Here is a 16,005-nt window from a genome sequence, read left to right on the forward strand (position 1 = left end):
TTTAAGTTAAAGCAATTTTGAATCAGTGTCTTACACTCTCATCGCTTGTTTTTATAACCCTATATTTATTGTTTTTATTAACCCCAAATATGCTAGTTAAGTCTACACTGGTACTTCTTTGTCTCTTGCAGAATAGCACAATTAGGTATTTGGGTGATCCAGGCTGATAGGCAGCTAGGTTGCCGTAACAGTTATTTCCTCCTTCAGTGGCCATATTGCCTGCGATGTACCAGGCAGGGGGAAGGGGCAAAGGGAGCACAGAGGCACCTGGTCATCTTAAGATCAGAATAAAAAAGTGTTATGTGTATCATTTCTAACTATATCCCAGAACAACTTAGTCAACATGGACACCTGTTACCACAGAAGAAGAGATCAGGACTGCAGAGATGGATATAGGTAAATAACCAAAAAAAAAAAAAAAAAAAAAAAAAAGATATCACAGTGGTTCCTGCATAGCAGAAGGACAGCTGGTTTTTCTCTTATCCTGTAGGTATCTGAGTGTCCTTCACTACCAAGAGCTATTCAGTGTCTGATATCACATAGCAAGAGGTGTAGGGTTTCATGAGCTCTACAACCAATCACTGATGGCATTGCTATCCACATGATTTTTGAAATGTGCAGGGTATCATTCCTTAGGAATAATTAGAAAAAGAGTTTCTTGCCTACACTTGAGCTGAACAAGGACAACAATGGGCATGCAAAAGTGGACGCAGAAAGACCACGATAGGCAGCTAAGGAATGCTGGGGAAAGAGGGAGCGACAGTGTTCTTCCCCAGGAAAAAGCACACATACTGGCTATCCAAACCAAATGGTCGTCTCTGAAAACATGCATGCAAGTAACATTATGCAGACCAAGCAGGTTATATTTAGAAATCTATGCGAACACACACACACACACACACACTGACAATTAATAGAAAAAAAGAGGTGTTGACGTTATTTTTATAAAACAGTGCAAGGCCATGAATTTGAAGGAAAACAAAGTGGAATATATGGGAAGGTTTGCAGGAAGGAAAGGAGAAAGGAAATTACGTGATTAAATTATAAGCTCAACAATTTTTTTTAAAAAGAGGTTTTTTTTTTTAATATTTCATGTCTAAGATTCTCATTTGATTTTAAGAAATCTCATCAGATGAGCTCTGAAAGTGTCCAGAGTCAGTACAGACTTCGGCCATTTCAGACTGATGTGTGGTTTTCAAATGGCACTTTCTGTTCAAAGAAGGTAATTATGAGAACCCTACAATAAGAAGCTTGGGGAAGGCACAGTAGAAAAAGATTCCTCCTCCTCTGGGAGGTAATTGTGGGAGGAGGTACTCTACATAGTTAGACATTGAAGTAGGGAGTGCTTTAGGTCAGCGTGGGGCAGGTGGGGGAGGGCTAGCAGAAGGGAGGTTATAACGTTGAGAAATGTCTTCTCTTTTTTTCTTGGTTGTATGGGGAAATACTAAATACTTAGCTGTTTCTCAGTGCTGTGGGGTCATAAATGATGCAAGGCACATAGCAGAGCATACACAGTGCCTGAGCCCCACATGGCGCTGGCAAACAAATGCACACACCCTTCATCTTTGCAATTGTCAGCATCAGCACTGGACAGGATCCTGTGCTACAGTGGAAAGCCTGTGCCTGGCAACCAATATTTCCTCAGTGGACAGTCACTTTCATTGTAATCCACAAAATGGGAGACGTTTGCAAATTACACGCTTTCCAGGCATCTGAGTACCGCTCTTCCATTGGGTCTCTGTTGTCTGTACTGTCTTGGTAAGAGTCATTCTAAGTGCCAGGCGGTAGTGGCACAATCCTTTAATCCTAGCACTTAAGAGGCAGAGGCAGGTGGGTCTCTGAATCTGAGGCCAGCCTGGTCTACAGAGTGAGTTCCAGGACAGCCAGAGCTACACAGAGAAACCCTGTCTCGAGAAACCAAAAAGAAAAAAAAAAAAGTTAAAAGAAAAAAGAATCCTCCTGATTTCAGAGAGCACTCTGATGGAATTGTCTACTTCAGGAAAGCTCCTACTTGGAAAGACTGTTCCTACATTTGCTCCCAGACAGCCCTGAAATCCGTTTTCTCCTTCTCAGAACAACAGAGCTCCCCTGCTCCTCTCTGCCCGGCAGCATGGTGAAGTGACCAGCATACTTAAATAGCTGTAATTCATGAAGTGCCCAAGCTTTTCCCTCAGAATGTCACATGCTTGCCATTGAATTTGGAGCTCTGTGGTGCTTGGTGTCATTTCTAGCTTACTCACTTGGGCATTATAATCAAAATGTGGGAGATGGTTACATGTCCTGTACCCCTGTACCAGTATTGCCAAGGGATTAGCAATGACTGTTGTGCAAGCATTGGCTTCCATTTGACAGTTTGGTATTTCTGCAAATGCTTTGTGTCCATTCATAAGGGCGATGCTTTCATTTGAAATGCTGCAGTCACCAGGGAGAAGGCTCCGTGCTCTTCCCTGATAGGCCAGTTCTCCCTCTGCCTCCTGTTGCTATGGTGCCCAGCAGAGTAACTTCCTTGCCCTGCACATGTAGGAGGCTCCGTCTCCATGGATACCCCCACTCTGAGACTGTACTCTACTGAGAGATGAGCTGCACACACTGTATTTGTGCAAAAGACATATCCCAGCCTGTGGTGGGAGGCTGATTTCAGAAGCAGTGTTTGCCATGAAAGTCTATGGAGCTTTCTTTCTTAGTAAGTAGTGTTAGTCACAGTAAGTAAATGATTATATTGGGTCACAGTGGGGTGTGTGTGTGTGTGTGTGTGTGTGTGTGTGTGTGTGTGTGTGTGTAAAGCTAATTGTAGTAGGATAAAAATTATAGTAAAAACAAAGTTTAACTCTGCCATTTAGGTATTCGATAATACAGGGTCAATAATATGAAAGTTTTTTTCTTTAAATGCCTACATATGTCGTTTTAATTCCCTTAGTCTTCTGTGAGTCTGTGTATGTGAACTAGTGCCAAAAAAATAAGTTTAAAATTACTCTGGGTAATTATATTTTGACATGTTCTTCTCACTCTGAGCATTGCATGGTGCATTTGTAAATAGCGAGTGTGGCATTACCAGTGTCTGAGCTAGGGGAATAGACAAGCACGGCCACAATTACTGCTAATTGGCACCTCACACAGTTTGCAGTGGGCCTCTGTGAAGGTGAGATGTGATGCATTTATTATCAAGAGAGAGTCAGCTTCTGTGATTAATGGAAGAGATGCCCATGTCTGCTGTTTAGCTATGAAAAATATTCAGGGCACGTCTGTCTACGTTAATTTGCTTTTTTTTTTTTTTTTTTTTTTTTTTTTTTTCATGGCATCCAGTAGAAATTTGGAAAGTCTTCATATCCATGGGTTGGGGTGGAAGGCCTTTTTATTTGCATAGTTCCTCTTTGTTGTACATCCCAGGAACATAAGCGTTGAGTTCCCACTGTTGTAAGACATGTGAGTCATCTGGAAGTGCCTTTCATCTGCAGGGCACATGAGTAATGCCTGTGGTGTTAGAATTTATTAGTAAAAAAAACATTAGAGTGGCTATTCATATGGTTACTCTGACTCTAGTTAGTCTTAAAACTGGAAAATTAAGATTTTTTAGAACGTCTTCAATAGACATGTGGCATACAGTGACTCCAAATGAAAAGCAAAAATGAGCTATGAAGTACAAGATGATGATATTTAGTCAAAAAAAGTGAACACAGAGCATTGTGCTAGATTATGAAGTTATTTTGTTTTCTATAATTCATGGCCATTCAAACAACAGACATACTGTTTGGTTTCATCTTTTCCAACAGTTAGTCGTTAAATGGTGGTTGCCCCAAATGGCAGAAGGCCCCATCCTCCGAAAGCATGAATGTGCTGATGACTATTATGTTCCCAACTGGTCACATGGGTCAAGCGTTAGGTCATTAGTTACTGTTTTATAAAAACCATTTCCATCCATTGATACAGCAGTGAGCAAGTCTGTTTATGATAAACTTTGCAGAAAGCATGATCTTGGTAACCTGGAAGTCCTGTCTGTGACTTTGTCCTCAAAGTATTCACTTCATTAATACAGTAAGACGCCATGTCTCTTTTTCAATGTATCTAATGAGTTCTCTTTCTTTTTATCTTTGAAAATAACGTCTCTCTCTCTCTCTCTCTCTCTCTCTCTCTCTCTCTCTCTCTCTCTCTCCTCCTCCTCCTCCTCCTCCTCCTCCTCTCTCTTTACCCCCTCCCTCCCTCCCTTATCTCTCTGTTACTCAGTCTCTGCCTCTCTTTGTCTCTGTCTCTCTGTCTCTCTCTGTGTGTAGGGGGTGTTTCTGTGTGTGTGTGTTTAAAATTTGACCTCAAAATGTATTTGTCTTTTACCTAAAATGTGCAGATAAAAATAGTTTCAATTACCTAAGGTTCTTTGAAGATTTAGCATCCTATGGCATACAAGGAATATGAGGTGGTGGTGTAGTATGGCCGCTGTAACCATAGTCATCATGATTTTTACATCACAGAACAGTCAAGGAAGGTTTGAGATAACAGCTTGAAAAGTGGTTTTTTTCCCCAGCCTTTTAATTGTACTAAAATCCTACATACCCTTGCAATTTTAAAGGGAGTTGTAAGTTTCAATGTATATAAGAGAATGTAACCATGACAAAGTGAGATATTTAGACTTTTGTCCACTTCGAATATGTTGCTTTCTGTTTTGATAGTTACACACGCAGAACAGAATGCTTTCCAGTTAATTTTGTGGCTGCTAACAGAGGCTGCTCAGGCTACCACAGTATGCCAGCATGGTAACTGAAGCTAAGCCATAGCACCATCCAGCTCACATTTATGACACGAACTGAAGAATGTGACCATTAAAATCTAGGCTTGAGTTTTTCAATCTCACTTCCTGAGAAGATTTCCATTCAAGGTTCAGTGGATAAAGTCCTTTGAAGAAAGAGTAATTGAGTTAAGTTGAAAGGTCAGGGGATGATGGGAGAGAAAGGGATGGGAAATAACTGATTAATCTATATAAAAATGGGCCCCATGCTGGGATTTTTTTTCCTTTTGCACTAATTCTGTATGACATTCAAGCAAAAAAAAAAAAAAATCAAATAAATAAGTGGAATGAAAAAGAGAACTCAGTGCCATATGCACAGAGCCTGCTGGTGTCTATTTTAAAGCAATAAAGAGTTGACCTAGATTATACTTTGCAACTTTATTTTTATTTTGCCATTTTAATTTCTACTTTTCTTTCTTGCATATTCTCTTCCTTCCATCTGTTTGCTCTGGAAAGAACATGGCATGTGTAAAAAGTACTATACCACCAGCTCAGTTAAGTAGAAAAAAGGGTGGGGCCGGGGCTCCAGAGGTTAGGAACTCAGAAGCAATGTAGAGCCACACACTCCACCTACATTTTGCTGAGCATAATTTTACATGCACATCACTCAGACGATCTGGTAAAAAAAAAATAAGCCTCTTTTCTAGTGTTCCAAGAGAACAATCAAATCTTTAACGTCATCCCTACTAACAAAGCAACTTTCAGCTCTATTCTATTGCTCTGTAAGTGGGGGTGGGGGTGGGGGAAAATGCCCTTGTTTTTCTCATTGTTGTTAGCCATGCGTTCACGTGCTTGGGCTGTTTGTCACAGTTTGTGTGTTAGGTCTTTGTGCTGCTGTCATGTCATTAGTTGACCCCTGGGAGCACTAGGTGGTCTTGCTTACCAGTTCTGTATGCCGAGGCCTTAGCTGTTCACGTGGAGGGGTGTTCCCTTGGCTGATGCAGCGGTGACACTGCTCGTGGAAACCAGATAGCCCTGAGTCTGCTTTCCTGTGCTCACCTCAGCTACTAAGATAAGCAGCTCCGCAAGCCTGTTCCAGGAAGATCTGATTTCTGCCCAAGACTGGGAGCAGGCCTGGCTGTTCTTGAGCAGTGGAGGCTATGCCTAAACCTGACACCAGTCTTCAGCCTGACAGCCAACACTTTTCTTCCTGAGCAGTAGTGGAAGTGTGGGATCCCAGCCACAGGCTCAGAAGAGAGTTCATAGAGAGAGATGGTTTGGGATCTGCAGGGTGCACCAGTGTCTTCATGCTGCCAAACCCAAAGCAGCAGACCTGGGAGGGGTTTTGCCTGTGCCCTGAGATTTGGCTAGAGTTCTGCAATGTAACATTTCCACCACTAGTCTCAGGCACTGTTTATCAAAACTGAGCCCAGCTCCACATCAGTGTTGCCCACCAAAATATTATGCTGTTATGGACTCTGTGTTATATTTAATTGGTAATTTTAGATTGTTCTTTTTTTGTTGTTGTTTGCTTTTTGAGACAGGGTTTCTCTGTGTAGCCTTGGCTGTCCTGGACTCGATTTGTAGACCAGGCTGGCCTCGAACTCATAGCAATCCTCCTGTCTGTCCCTCCCTGAATGCTGGTTAAAGGTGTGCACTACCATGCCCAACTTTTAGATTGTTCTTTATTGAGATAACACAAACCATCTTTTCCTTTCCTCCCTTGCCCTGCCTTTCACCTGCCCACCCTCTTTCTGTGTTTCTCTCTGCCAGTCATTTCTCTGTATTTTGTTCTTTCTCTTAATCACTTTATTATGTTTTCTCTTAGATTTTGCTGCTTCTCTTCTTTTTTTCTAAAGTGTTGCACATGATGTGTGCATAGAAAAGAGAATTTATGAGTGAGCTAGACAGCATGGCAGCAAACTGTTTCCATTTGAAGAACGGCTGTTATGACGGCCTGACTGCTCTTCCCAGATTCCATTCTCTACCCCACAGCAGGAGTGACCACTATACCAAGATGTGGCTTTGTTTTATCTTGTTTTCATTTCCTTACACTTAAAGATAATTTTACCAACTTGAATATGTAGTCCTGAAAATATAATAGAACTTAAGGGTACAGTGTTTAAACCCTAAAGCAATTTTTTTTCCTTTACTTTCGTGTTCTTCATTGCAAAGTACCTTGTACTGAATAGGTCTTCAAGGGAGGCTCATAAATAGACATGATTGAGGTAGGAGGTATTTTTGTGTTTCTCGATGGCAAAGTAGTATTGACTGACTCTAGTGGGTGTAGTCCTTTGGAAGCTAGTTTTATCTTTCTTCCGGGTGCTTGTAAATGTAAAGGCACAAGAACGGCACATCAAGTCTGATTGCTTGGGGCATCTCCACACTGGCATTTCCAGAGCCTGCTTACCTTCTTTTTGCTGCAATGCCAACATTCTCCAGTGGCCTTTTAGAATGTAGCCTTAATTGTTTGCAAGGCCCCGCTTTGTTTCTCTGTTCCCTCTTGGTTTCTCATAAAGCAATGGAAAGGGAAGGAGTGGGGAGGCCAGAGAACACTGAGTACACTTGAATTTGAAAGTTAACTTGTACAGGGGGTGGGGCCAAGTAGCTGGGCAGGCAAAGGCTTGGCCTGAGAACGCGTGCTCGGTGCCAGCTGTCACTGAGAGTGAGGTACCTGGGGATGGTTCTACTACTGCAGTCCATAGGCAGAGTGTCGTCTGATGGTGAGTACCCTTCATTCTCCTTAAAAGCTATAAGCCTCATTAGGATAAGCAGAAAGCCCTTTTAGATGGGAGGAAGGAGGAACAAACGGGGCGGGGGGGGGGGGCAGTTGGTGGGAGAGGGTGCCCAGAAGCTTGACACTCTTAGGAGCTTGCGGATAGGAGTGGTTTCCGACTGATCGATAGTGATGGGAGGTGCAGGAGATAGACCACCTTCCCTTCCTTGCCTGTCCCCAAGATCCAGGAAGAATACAGCACAGTGTCCCACGCACATGTCCCCTCAGAACTGCAGCTTCCTTTCAGTTCTGCCGGAGGAGGAACGCAGAAAGGAAAGAGCACAGGTAGAATTGCTGACTGTGGAAGCTCAGAGCATACAGTGGCCAGCAACATGATTTCCCATCACTCTTTGTACCTGGCAGCACCCTCTCCCGCCCAGAGACAGGGTAATCTTTAGCAGTGGGACAGCATCGTACCATGAACAGGTGTCACAGGGTGCAAGAGAGAGACCCACTGCCCCTGCCTTGTACTTACTTTCTTTTGAGGCCTTTCCATGGGCTACCATCTCCCTGTTGGCGGCGAGGCCCTCCCCTGGAAATATTTCTGCATGACTTCGCTGTCCCACCTCTCCTCTTTCCACTTTAAGCAGGTGTCAGAATCCAAGCAACCACCCTGAGGGCTTGCGTTTCTCCAACACTCTGTACAGATGTCGGGATTTGCCCAGCTTATTTGTTTTACTTTTATTGGCGTCCAATGTCCATGAAGTCAGCCCCTGGGGGTAAATCCAGCATTGAGCTTTGAACACCTTAAACAATGCACATTGGATTACTCCATTTTTTAAAAAAATAGTTCCTCAGGCTGCATGCCAGATAGTCTTTCCATTTACTGACTGAAATAATTTGCATTTGTTGGGCTTTCTGCCCTTCAGTTCAGGTTTATACATATCTCTTCTTGGCTGTTCTTTTATGCAGGCTGCAGTGCAGCCAACTGTGCGGTACAAGAGAGTGGTTTTTAACGTTTAACTTTTCTTGTTAAATCTTTTTTTTCTTCTTTTTTTTTTTTTTTTTTTTTTTTTTTTTGTTGTTGTTCACCAGGAATTTTACATGATTTTTGTTGTTGTTGTTGTTGTTGTTGTTGGCACTATGAAGTTAGTTTTGTCAACTTATAAGCAATGAGTAAAGAGGCCCCACACTCAGCCCCTTCTCCTCTGACAGGCTCCCCGGCTCCTAACTGGACCAGTTGCCCTGGTTTCTGTCTGGCCCCACCCCCAGCCCCTGCTCCAGATCCTGCTGTCACGTGTCTGCATACAGGAACCACCTCATTCACAAACCGCCGTCACTATGGCCTGCATCCCTCTTTCCAAAGCGTGGCTTCCCCCACTCTCGTGCCTCGCTGCAATGCCTCCCCTGCCTGCTGTATTCCCAGCGGCCCGCACACCTGCCCTGCTTCTCTTCTGCCACATCTTAGCTTGCCCTGTTCCTGTTACTAAGTTCCCTTCCCTTGTTGCTTTCTGCTTCATGTTCCAGGCCCGTCTCGGGTAGCATCTTCCCAGTTGTCCTTCTTGCTCTCTCCAAGAGTTCCTTCCTCTGCTGTGTGCTTTGTGCCCTCTGTGTGTATGTGTGCTACACTCATCACGCAGCCCTGACCCCTGTGATCCTGTGTGCTGGAACATGGTTCTCCATGTTCCTGCCCTACACTGAGCTGTATAGAGTGTAGAAGACACAGCCCATACTTGGCAGTAAGCTGAATTGAATGTCATCGCCCTGGAATCCAGCTGTGAGATCTTTGTGAGTTGTGATGGTCAGCTCCGGATCTGGGAGGAATGCAGACTCAGAGTCAGACAAAGCAGCTAGCTCTGTGACTTGGGGAGACGCGTTATCACCTCTCAGAACTTCAGTTCCCTCATCCTTGCTCTTTCTAGGATTAGACGGATGAAAAGAAACACCAGGTGCCAGGTTCTTGAGCAAGAAAGTTCTGAGGACACAGAGCTTATAATAGCATGTTACCTACCACTGTCATTTCCTGTCTGTGATCCCTTCAAGGCATGTGTAACTATATTCTGCTGTCAGCACTGTGCCTTCCACATTTCTGTTTACATCGTCAGTTAAGCACATTAAAGGAGATAAGGACAAGGATAGAGCAGGGTGACATACTACCAGAGAATTCCCTCGAGGTTGACGGGCAGTCCATTAGTGAGGCTCCTCTGGGTACCAAAGCGTGCTATCACCCAGCGCACATGGCAGCTTTGTTTGTCAGAGTGTCCTAAACATTTGTATCAAATGTCTACCAAATTCCAGACATGTGCTTTATATGACGATCATGATCCTTTCAGAAAACAGGAATGTTTTCTTATATGTGGCTCTCCAGGAACTACTGTTGGCTCTTTTTTGTTCATATGGTACTTTTTTCTACAATTTATGGTGATCAACACCAATGTCAATAGAGTGTGAGTTTTCACAATTCGTCTCTTCATCTACAGCCTGCATATTTTCCCTATCTCCTACTTACCACCACTCTGTAATTTCACACACACACACACACACACACACACACACACACACACAGTATTGCTGAAAGTGATCATATCCCTAAGTGTTTTCAGTGCCTTTCCTCCAACACTCCATCAAACATTTTTTTAAGTCTACTGCATCCCAGGCACCACTGGGGATGCAATGAGGAATAAGATGGAGAGACCTTTCTAGTCACATGCTAATAACTCAGAACTGAGAATGAGAAAGATGGATGGAGGTAACTATGAAAGGAGTACTGATGTGTTATAAATAACCTCAGTCTATCAACTCAACCTGAAGGCAGCATAGGAAAAAGATTATTTTAATTTGGTCACAACCCCTTCCAGGAGACATCACTGAATCCAAACAACCAAGGAATTTTTAGTGCTGCAGAAATTGTCAGGGTAACTGTACTTCCTATGAGCAAAACTGCAGCACTGGTCTCCTGATGCTGAGTAGGCTCATGGTCAGATGTCTGAAAGCACATCCATTTGACCATGCAATATTGTGACCGCTTATGAGCTGGTTAAGAACACAAAGGAGGAGCACCCACTCTCTTCCCAAAGGAGGTAAAGGTCAAGGGTCAACTGAGGCCTGAAGAACAGGTACTGGTTAGACAAGCCTGAAGGGAAAGGAAATCATCCTGGCAGTAGAATCAGTATTGGGTAAAAATTTGGCATCACAGGTCGTGATAAAGATAGTGAATTTTTGTCTCAAGGACACGGGTGACATGGAAGACCTTAAGAAGGGAATTATCTAAGGAGATTTATGATCTGGGGCAGGCAGTTGGGAAGGTGGGATATCTGAAGCCACATCCAACCAACAGTTGCTCATAGTCTGGAAATTGCAATAAAAAAAAATGGTGGTTCCACCAAACATTAGGTGGAGTTCAGAGAATCCTGCTGAAAAGATGGGGGAAGCATTGGAGGAGCCAGAGGGGTCAAGGACACTACAAGAAACCCCACAGAATCAACAAACTCTGACTCATAGGGGCTCACTGAGACTGAACAAGCCTGCATGGGTCTGAGCAAGGCCCTCCATATTTATGTTACAGTTGTGTGGTTTGGTGTTTTGTGGGACTCCTACCAGTCAGAGCAAAGGCTGTCTCTGACTCATTTGCCTGCTTTCAGGACCCCTTCCTCCTACTGGGCAGCCTTAATATACGGGGAGGTGCCTAGTGTTAATGCAACTTGATATGCCACATTCCCTTGATATTCCGGGGTGGCCTGCCCTTTTCTGCAGGGAAATGGCAAGGTGTGGATGAGGAGGAAGGAAGAGGTGGGGGAGGGGAGCAGATGAAGGAGAAACTACCATCGGGATGTAACATATGAGAGAGTAAATTAATAATACAAAGAAGAAAAAAATGGAGGTTTCAGGGAGAGCACACAGGATGAGAAGAAGCAGACAGATCAGCATGCGAGGTTGAGCCGCTGACTACAGTACATAGTGGCACATTAAAAACAGGACCCTGCTATTGTATCAACACACCATGAATGGTCGATCACCCAGGCCACTCGTAAAAGAAAGGAAGAAAAAAGTGTGGAAGATGGCACAATGAAATCTTCATTGGAAAATTTCCATCAGCAAATAAAGATAATAAGAACATAAGTCCAAGATGGAGATGGTACAGGAGACGTTGTTGCGGGGCTCCCCTCAGCACACTATTAAAAAACCCTCATCTGATCGGTATTCAGGTACTGGCAGTTCTTTTTAAAATATATTTATGTCACCCTGTCTGAGAATGCAGGCTCATTCCTGTTATGCAAGAATTCCTAGGAAAGCCGTTTAGTAGTGTGGACATTGCTAAGCTTGGCCCCACGTGGGAGCAACAGCCTAGGGAGGATGATGATGGAGAATGCTTGCTGTGCCCTTAAGGAAAACATCACGGCATTTAATGCCCTCAGCAGCCCCAAGTGAAAGGAATTCCTTAGCTCCTTTACTTGGCATGAGGAAACTGAGGCACAGTGAGGTTAAGCAATTGCTTAAGGTCACACCGTCATTAAATGGGAGAATAGAACCTGCTGGTTCAAACACACTCAAGCAGAGCGGGCTTGACAGTTGCATGAAACACAGTCAGTTTGAGTCAATACTGTGCCAAGTAAAAACTCATTAAAATTTCACATTTTAGAATGTAAATGTGTAAAAACAGTTCCAAAAAATATATACTATAGTGTATAACTATATTTGAAATAACAGTCAAGCCTTCTGTCCCATTCTGTCAGAGGCAGCCTCCGAGAAAACTGCCTCTGGAGTCATCTCAGGCCAGGAGTGCATCAAAGCAGTGGCTCTGGAGTTTCTGTACCTGGAGGGTTCATTAGTGCCCCGCCTCTAAGTGACATAACTCCACAAAGACCATTCTCAGTGAGTCAGAAGCATGTTTCCAGGTGATGTCAGTGCATCTCCCAGGAACCACGCCATAATTGGGACAGTCACGGGTGACTTTTAGAACAGAGGCTGGTCTAAAATTGGTGCCATTGCCACCTGACCTGCTCTGCAAGGAGTTATTTAACTTCCCAAAGGCATGTGGGTGCAGCATCAGCTTCAACTCACGGGTGCTTACCTAGCAGTCTCTTTACTTTGGCAAGGTGTTTTCTGACAGACTTTTATATGGTGGCTTTATCCTTTGACAAAAATAAAACCAAAGCAGCAAAGCCTTCACTTAGAAATCAGACCTTTCCCTCACGTTCAGTTCAAACCCAGTACTTGGCCTGAAAAGAAGGGTTAGTGGCACACACCTCTTTCTCTTTTTAACTTCCATGTGATAGGGATTGTTCTCTCAGAGAGATTGTATGCAAAATCGAGTTAATGCAGTTCCCTTCTCACATGGACTGACTTGGTTCCTTGTCACGGCAAGGGGCAGAGTCATGGAAACACAGACGAAGCCACCGGGGCATTAGAAACATCTTGATGCTTTGAGAGCAAACAGCGTAAGAAGTACCATAGAAAGCAGCATGACCACAGCCATTTTGGACTTGAAAATCGGGATAGAGGGCAGAGCTCATAGGTTGTGCTGTTGTGGTTTTGCTCTCTGCTTTGTTTTCTGAGCTCTTGGCTCTCTGTCATGAGATGGAAGTGGGTATAATGACAGGCTCCCTGTAGGACATTTCTTTTTGCCTAGAGATCTGTCATGCACATTGGTTGGTTCTAGACTTTTGTGGGGAAGTGTTGCATCCCTGAAAATGCAAATAAGTATCCAATTGAAAACTCCAGGGGTTGGGGGCGTGTATCAGCTAACAGGGTGCTTACTTGGCATGAACAAAGCACAAGGTTCAACCCCCAGCACCCTAAAAAACGGCATGGCGGGGCTGTGATCCTGGCAAGTAGAAGGACAAGGTTCAGAAGTTCCGGATCATCCTCAGGTATACACCGAGCTCAGGGCAGCCTGAGCTGCATGAGACCTGTCTCCAAGAACAAAGCAAAACAAATAAAAGAATTTTTAAAACTAGCTAATAAATCCATTTCATTTCCTCATCAATAGGAGATTGAATTAATAAAGTTTTGCACAGATTGTACAATGAAATATTAAATAGGAATAGAATTAATTCAGTACAATTATTTGGAGACTCTTGAATATTGTCCCCAAAGATTATACATCTGATGATGATCTGCTCATTAATTACAAAAAGAAAAACATGTAAATGCTGAACAGGAGACAAGATTGGGAGAACTAGTGTTGGCATCCGGGTTTTGTGGCAAGTTATGGCAGTGGTTTCTACATTTGTTAAAATGCTAAGCATAAAGAAATAAAGCATGCAAAAAAACAAAAATAAAAAATAAAAAGAAAGAAAGCATGCGTGCATAAATAACTCTGTATGTAACTACATCAGGGTTACTTTCACATGAACCGATGATGTCAAGATCCAAAGATTATGTTTAAACCATTCTATACCTCTGAGATTCATAATAAAAAAAGAAATTAAGAAATAGACTTAAAATATAAAAAACAAAAGAAATTTAAAAAGAAATAGATCTTATAACACAGAGAGAATGCTAAAAGGTCACTCTTCCACAGAGAAATGACATGTTTGGTTTCCACACAGCAGTGTGACTGAAGCCTTTGCCTCTCTGGTTCCCATCTTGCCTGTCAGTCATTCAGTTTATACACAATGACCACAAAGGTGCTGCATCCGAAGACTATTAGAAGTGTCAGGGCAGAATGCTGGGGCAGAGTTGTGGTGATGGTGTGACAGGTATAGGGAAAACAGGCACATCTTTTCTTTGGCATCCATTTCTCTGAGAAAGGTATTCCATGTTTCCTCAGAGAAGAGTCTAGGAAGGACTCTTGTGTCACGTGAGAGCATCTCCTAACTTTACCAGTCCCAAGCTTTAGTCCCATGATGACTCAGGAGGATTTTAAAGCTCACCTTTCTCCAAGTCACCACTGTGGCCTTGTGAGTGTTGTCTCTGCTTCTTCTCATGATACTTCTGCCATACTCAGCTACTCCTCCTCATGTCTGCTCTGGCTGCTATGGTCTCCAGTAGACACACATAGTTTCAAAAAGCTGGCTAGTTCTGTGTTCCTGCTTCCTAAAGTCCTAATCCTTTAGCTAGAAATAGTCTGCATTTTTTCTCTTCGTGAAAATTGCATCCCTAATAAGATATTTGTCTCTTTCCCACACAAAGAGCATGTATCAACCTGATATTTTTAGGCAAGAAAAAAACCCATAAGGCATGAAAATATGAGCTAGTGATGTCTTGGCCTTGGTGAACTCTTGGTTTCCACCGGGTGCTCATGGAGCAGACTCCTCCAGAAGGTTCTGCCAAATGGGTTTTCATTGTTTAGTTTCTCACAACAGTGAAGAGTTCAGTCAACCAATACAGCTGAGAACTAAGGATTCACACAATTGCTTCTACTGTAAAGGCAAATGGAGTCTTCACTCTGCCAGACCATCTGCTGTTTGTTTCTGCGTGTGTCTATTCTGAATTCTCCTTGCGCATTCACACACCATGACAGCTTCTCACCCCCTGAGTTCCTGCTCCACGTCCTTCGCCTGATGGCTGCTGCCTTACAGGTTGATATTCAGATGTGATTTAGAGAGGGTGGTTATAAGAAGAAAATTAAGATATGTGCAATACTCTGACATGGACACCATTTTGTTTACCCACACAACATGCGTAGTCCCGAGAACTTGGTGGGACACGTCCTATGGTAACCTTCCCTTCGGCGATGAATGCGAAGCACAGAGAGGCTGTGAACTCTTCTCAAAGCCACATAGCTAGTGTATGTGGCTATTTATAAAAAGAAAAAAAAAACCAAATTCATGAGGATTGAACATACAGGTGATAAAAAGAAGTAGTAATCCTCAAGCCACAATAAAAAGACATCAAGATGTGGAAACTGGAGCCTGGCTGAGTCAAGTGTTAAAACACTAGCCTGTTCAATGATGTGAGGGTACCGTGTGATGCTCCTGGAGATCTCAAGGGAATAAGCCTGTGTGAAACGCCACTATTTGGGTGGCTTGTGGACTGAGTTGCTCTCATTGCTGCTCTGCATGGGGAGGAGGAGGTTGAGTGTGCACACTACACTGAGAGTTTGTGTCCTGGATATTACTCACCAGCAGAGACAAAGATGAGCGGAGACATTTAAGGCTGTTAGATTTCTGAGTTGACTTGTAAACATGCTTACGTACAGCAACAAGAAGCTATTTCAGAATCCTGGTGGACGCCTTGGCGCGGTGAGTTGTAAATTGTGCCATCTTATTTCCAGCAAGTGGGAGTTTTTCTTCCATTGAGATCTAGCAATACAAGCTGACTGTACCCCTGTCCTCACAAGACAAGCAAGGATAAAGAGGGAGTGCCAAGAAATATGTCTACTGTTGTTGTGGTTGTTGTTGCTGATCTGTCTTGTATTCTGGACTTAGAGCCACAGGCCTGCCCTGTTGTTTTACTATTGCCTGCATCTTGTCCGCATTCTTCTCCTCCATTCCCTGGCCCCCTACATGGCACTCTGCTTTTACTCATCGCTGCCACCTTTATGCTGCTCTTCCCTGATTTATATTTTCCTGCCAGACACGCAGAGAAGCCATCTCGTTTGGCTAAACACTAGATGAACACTTCTTAA

The 16,005-nt window shown here is 43.4% G+C and overlaps 1 protein-coding gene across 2 annotated transcripts in view; it reads left to right on the forward strand.

Moving 5' to 3' along the window:
• The window catches only part of Sybu (syntabulin), a 66,659-nt gene that overhangs the window by 32,228 nt on the left and 18,426 nt on the right, over window positions 1–16,005 (forward strand). Inside the window, exon 1 of one of the 2 annotated variants that reach the window (XM_051159712.1) lies at window positions 2,367–2,683. The exons of the other annotated variant lie outside the window; for it this stretch is intronic. Within the exon in view, the coding sequence (XP_051015669.1) occupies window positions 2,656–2,683 (28 nt within the window). The 5' untranslated portion in view covers window positions 2,367–2,655. Of the gene's footprint in view, window positions 1–2,366; window positions 2,684–16,005 lie in introns of those variants that run through there. 2 annotated transcript variants of the gene reach the window in all.

Source organism: Acomys russatus, chromosome 17 (genome assembly GCF_903995435.1).
Source record: "Acomys russatus chromosome 17, mAcoRus1.1, whole genome shotgun sequence".
In the NCBI taxonomy this organism is placed as follows: domain Eukaryota; kingdom Metazoa; phylum Chordata; class Mammalia; order Rodentia; family Muridae; genus Acomys; species Acomys russatus.